We start from the raw sequence: 5,508 nt of genomic DNA on the forward strand, positions 1-5,508 counted from the left end.
CCAGTGCCTTTCTTCTCCAGGGACTAGTGAATGGGCCCATCTCCCAGTTCTGCCTGATTCTCTTGTAGGGAAAATAATTGTGATAACAAGAAAGTGGGAATTGGTGTGTTAATCAGCTAAGACCAAGGAGACTGAATTTTAGGGACGTGGAATTCTAGCTTGGAATAAAGAATAGGGTTTTTTTTGTTGTTTTCTTTTTGAGACAGGAACTTACGTACTGTAGGCTGACCTTGAACTCGCTTATGTAGCCCAAGCTGGTCTCAAACTCACAGTGCTCGTCCTGTCTCAGCCTCCTGAGTGCTGGGGCTGCAGGTGTCCACCACCATGCCCAGCTTTCTTTTTGTTCTGGTTTTTATAGCGCTTTCCAGTGGTGGAAATCTCTTAATTCTACCACTGGAGATATTCAGGACGCGGTTGGAGAACCTCTTGAGGCAGTTTTGGATTGTGACCACACAGTGTAGGTGGTGAAGCTAGGCTGGAGCTGGGAAGGAAGACGCAACCTCAAGGGTCGTGGCAAGCCTGAGAACCAGTGGTGGATCTTACCTGCAGTCACACCTTAGATTTCATCCTGCTTTCTGAGATAACAGCTGCTAATGCAAGTGTGTGTACAGTGGTGATTCTCAGCTGGGGCAATTTGGTCCCAAGTGACATTTGGCAATGTCTGGGGACACATTTGGTTGTTATGGTTAGCGGCAAGCCACTGGCATTTTTGGTGGGTAGAGTGGACATGCTGTGATGTTCAGGACAGCATTTAGAATTTATACCAACACTGAGATTGAGGAACTAGTGGAATTTAAGAGTCACTTCATGTACCAAGTCCAGCAGGGATCCATTTTTTTTTTATATTTGTTCCCACCGCTGCCAGAGAGATTACAAAGAAGATACAAATGTATATATTGTTTTGCAACTAAGAGTGGAAAGGCTTCCCTGATAATCCCTGGGAAAACTAAAGTCTATAAAATTTATGTAAATGTTGTGTTTACATTTGTATTATAATGATGTAGGATTTTTTAGAGAGAAAGGTAGCAGGACTAGCTGCGACAGCATGTTACCTCTTGATTCCACTGTATTGAGGAGCCTTTTGGAGAAAGTGTGCAGTTTTGCACTCCTGCTGCCAGCAGTGTTCTCACCTGAACTCAGGCTTGTACCTGTGGGAGGGAGATGCCATTAACGCATCAGGAGTAGCAAATGTCTGTTCCCGTGTGAATCTAGGAAGGAGCTTTACTTTTTATTATTCAGATTAGAGACGAATGTAAGTATTAGTGAATTGCTTTTTTACTTTGGAGATTGGCTTTTTTCTTTTTTTTAATTCTGGGATTGGATCAAACATACAGCCTCATGCACGCTGGACACTGAGAGCCCTGCCCCTGAGTGACCCCAGCTCTGGTTATGAGATATTTGTCTCCATTAATGAGGCTGGGTTGAGATAGATAGTATTCTTTTAAAAATATCTATAAATGGTAAGCAGTAATACTTTACTAAAACATTTTTAAAATCTATTCCTGAGGTTTGAGCTCAGGAGTACCCTACTGCTGAGCTACAGCCCCAGCCTTTTTGATTTCATTTCTCTTATTTTAAGGCAGGGCCTTGGTAAGCTGCCCAGACTGCCCTTCAGCTTGGGGTCTTTCAGCCGCAGCCTCCAAAGTGGGGATTGGCAGGTGTGTGCTGCGGGCCTCTGGCTGGACGTCGTTCTTGTTCTGTCCAGAATTATCTTTTTTTTTTTTTAATGGACATGGAGGCCCTGTTGCCACTGCTTGGTTCTGCTGCTGTGGTGGAAAGCAGTGTGGACTCCCAAGGAGAAGGGGGGCCCAGGGGAGGGGGGCGCACTGTGCTTGAGAAATTCCATTTATGAATGCGAGACCACCTTGGCCACATTTGACTCGGGGCTGTGAGAAAGTTGATCTGCACACAAGGCGACATCTCACACAGGTGGCCCCCGCTCCTCTCTGGTCTAGTAACTCCAGCACTTCAAGGGGCTCAGGCAGGATAGTTGTAAGCCAATGTGGGCTACATGACAAGATCCTTTCTCAAAAACAAGCAATAGGAGAGGCTAGAAATAAGGGTCTGCAATCAAGTTTAAGTTTGAATTTTATAATTTTAATTATGTTAATTCAACTTAACTTTTTAAGGCTTGGCTTCCTTATCAACAAATGTGGAAAAAGTAGCCATCTATAAGATAAGATTGTTGGAAATATGAAATAAGAATGCATACCCAGGGTTGATACAGTTATGGGCACATAGTAACTGTTCAGTAAATGTTATTTGCTATCATTGTAAAATTTACAGTGAGGCTGGGCGTGGTGATACATGCTGTAATCCTCCCAAGGCTGAGCAAGGATTGGCCCGAGTTCAAGGCCAGCCTGAAGCAGTAGTGAGACCCTGTCTCAATAAATAAATAAATTTGTTTAAATTGTTTTTATCAGTGCATTTTAGAGTAGGACTTTATACCTGTACATGATATGTGTGGATTATTTTTCCCTTTTTCCTCCCCTCTCTTCACCCTCTCTCCCTCTTTATTTAAAAAGCTTTGTTTCTGTGTTTTCCTTCTAAAAATAAAACAAGCATTGCGATATGGTAGAGGATAAATCACAATAATGATCTTTGAATAGATCATAGTCAAAGCAAAATACATATGTGGATGTTAGAAAATTATATATTAAAAATGATAAAATTGTTAGAGATCGTTGCTATTAACTAAAACACAACAAGGGACTCATGTTTAAAATAAAGTGAGTTCAGTGAGATAAAAAAGCTCCCTTTTCCAGGGCCCCCACCACCTAATGTAATGGTGACATTGGTTTGGCAGTATGACATAGGTAAATATCCTCCTGCCACCAAGCCTTGATCATTAGCAGGCCTTTTTCTGGGAATTCTTCAAATTGTACTGTGGACAAGAAAATTGTGTGTGTGTGTGTGTGTGTGTGTGCGCGCGCGCGCGTGCGCCAGGGTGTGAGCATGCCTGTGCATGTGCACCTGTGTTCACACTGCGGATGGACTGAAGGACTTGGCGTGTGCTAATGGTGTGTCCTGCCTCTGAGCAAAACCCTTCAAAGGAAATGATTTAACAGTATGTCTGAGTAGGCTAGTCTGTGTTTCCTCAAAATGTCAAAACTTTTCGTTGTGACTTTATTGCAAAAGAATAACGCCTCAGAACTGGCATTTCTGTTTCAGCAGAGATGTCAGATCTCAGGCTTTTGTGTTACTAATGTTTGAAGTAGCTAAATTGCTTTTTGCATGAAGGAACTGCCTTTTATGTTCAGTGGGCATTTGACAAGCAGAAACAAAGGATTTCTGTGAGTAAAACAAGAAGTGGTGTTTCCCACTTTCCAGAAATTTTTTATTTGCTTTAAAGACAGATGGAAAAAGATTCTTCTCCCTTATACCTGTATTCAGAAGTAAAAGAAAAGTGTAAAAGTCATCCGTGTTAGTCATGCTCTTAATGTAGTCAGTAGATAATGAGGCTTATCTGTCAGATTTTACAGTTACTAAGAATTACAGTGTAAAGTGAGTATTCAGCCTAATAACCAGAAGGCAGTGATCATTCCATTTACATTAAAGTATTTCTGCTTCTCGGGGCTGGAGCTGTGTCGTAGCTCAGTGATCAGCTGCTGTCTTAGCACTCCTGGGCCCTGGTTTTGACCCAGTGTATGAGGGGTGTGCGGGGTGTGTGTGTGTGTGTGTATTGGGGGGTGTTGATTTCTCAAGATAAAAATAGACAAAAAGGAAACTAGGGTTCAACTTTTTTTAGCTTTTAGCCTTCCCTCAGTTTGCTTTAGTCTACTGCAATAATAGGGAACCACTTGCTAATTCTGATCCTAGAAGATGCCTAGTATTGCCTACCAAATTGGGGCACACTGTTAGTCTTATTCCAGCAAGAGGCCTCAGTACAGTACACTCAGAGCGTGTGTGCAGATCTGAGCACACCGGAGCTGGTGCCGGGTGTGAGTGGGAAGCAGGGCCAAGCCCTCACCCAGCCCACCCAGGCTGCTCAGAGCTGAGATGGCTCTCACTGACCTCTTCCTGGAGTTGGGGAGGTGGGGGTACAGTGGCACGGAGCCTGCACACTCCTGACCTGAAGAGCAGGGCGTCCTTTATTGTGCTTGCACATTTTGTGTAGTTGGAAGAGTTGCAGGCTCCTTCTGTAACCTGCCACTCCAGGTGTGGTGGGCCCGTGGGGAAATGTTGCCTCTAGCCTCCTCCTCAGTGTGATGGGGGTGGGTCACGGGGAGGGGGAGTCGTGGGGCTGAATGGATGAGTCCCCATCAGGTGTGGGTGCGTAGCGAGAGGCCCTCATGCTGTCGCTCCTCACAGCTGCCTGGCTGCACACCTCTACTTCCTGCTGGCTGGTGGGAACCTGGCCTGCATTGTGTCTGGGGTTCTGCCCCACCTCGCTGAGAGGTCGTGGCTTAAGACGGGAACTTGTGCTGAGCTTTCATCCTGTGTTAAGTCTGTGAGGGGGTCTTGTGAGAGGTAACTGACGAGGGCCTGAATGGTCAGGTTTGGATTTTTATTTATTTATTTATTTTTTCATAACTGGGGATTGAACTCAGGCGCTTGAGCTTGCCAGGCAAGCACTTACTCTTCAGAGCCATCTCCCCAGCCCCCACGAGGGCCTGAATGAAGAGAAGAAAAAACCCACCATTTTCATTGGACTCAGCTTACTGGATTCAGCATGGACATTTTATACCTGTGTAACTCCACTATGACCCATCAAAGAAGCGAGATTAGGTTTTATTGCTTTGTTGAACAGTGTGGCGTAGCTTAATGAACCTAGCTACTGTAGCAGAGAAAAGTAGTTGTGGTAAGGTCCCATGAACGCAGCTGTTCCTGCGTCCAGCTGCGTCCGTGCTTGTGTCTTCCACCCTTCATGTGGCATTGTACCTGAGATGTGTAGTTGGAGATCACCGTGTGTAGTTGCATAGTGGGTTCTCCCTAAGTGTAACCGACCTGCAGGTGAAACTGGACGTGGGAGACACGATTGCATAGTTTACTCTTAAGACTTTATAGTTCATACATATAAAAGTACACACTTTTGGGTTTATTCCTCAAGACTCACTTCCAATTAGGAAACAATTTTCTTGAGACTAGAAAGTAACCTGTGTCTTATTGCGGAGCACAAAATTAGGGGCACAGTGACTAGAGCATTGGTTGGGAAGGCAGACTGCCTCGTTGCCGTCAGTAAGTGGCCACCCGGGGCTGTTGCAGTCTTACCTGAGGGACACATGCTTGTATGTGGTAATGTATTTGTGAAAAAAAATTCAGACTTTTTCTTTTTTTTTTTTTAAATCAGGAGAGAGAAGCTCTTCAGAAACAGTTGGATGAAGCGAATCGAGAAGCTCAGAAATACCGACAGCAACTACTTAAGAAAGAGCAGGAAGCAGAGGCCTACAGACAGAAGCTAGAAGCTATGACACGTCTTCAGACTAACAAAGAAGCTGTCTGATCAAAATGGACAAGTAATTTGATTTTACTCTTGGTCAAGAAAGAATGCAGCTCGAACTGTACAGC

General features: G+C 44.4%; 1 protein-coding gene across 8 annotated transcripts in view; it reads left to right on the forward strand.

The window, feature by feature from the left end:
• The window catches only part of Gabpb1 (GA binding protein transcription factor beta subunit 1), a 55,599-nt gene extending 50,097 nt beyond the window's left edge, over positions 1–5,502 (forward strand). For all 8 annotated transcript variants that reach the window (XM_004639003.2, XM_023724049.1, XM_023724051.1 and 5 more), the window contains one exon: positions 5,291–5,502. In XM_004639003.2, the coding sequence (XP_004639060.1) occupies positions 5,291–5,443 (153 nt within the window). In that variant the 3' untranslated portion in view covers positions 5,444–5,502. The remainder of the gene's footprint in view (positions 1–5,290) is intronic.
• Positions 5,503–5,508: the final 6 nt, after the last annotated feature.

Source organism: Octodon degus, unplaced genomic scaffold (assembly GCF_000260255.1).
Source record: "Octodon degus isolate 3935 unplaced genomic scaffold, OctDeg1.0 scaffold00105, whole genome shotgun sequence".
Lineage (NCBI taxonomy): Eukaryota > Metazoa > Chordata > Mammalia > Rodentia > Octodontidae > Octodon > Octodon degus.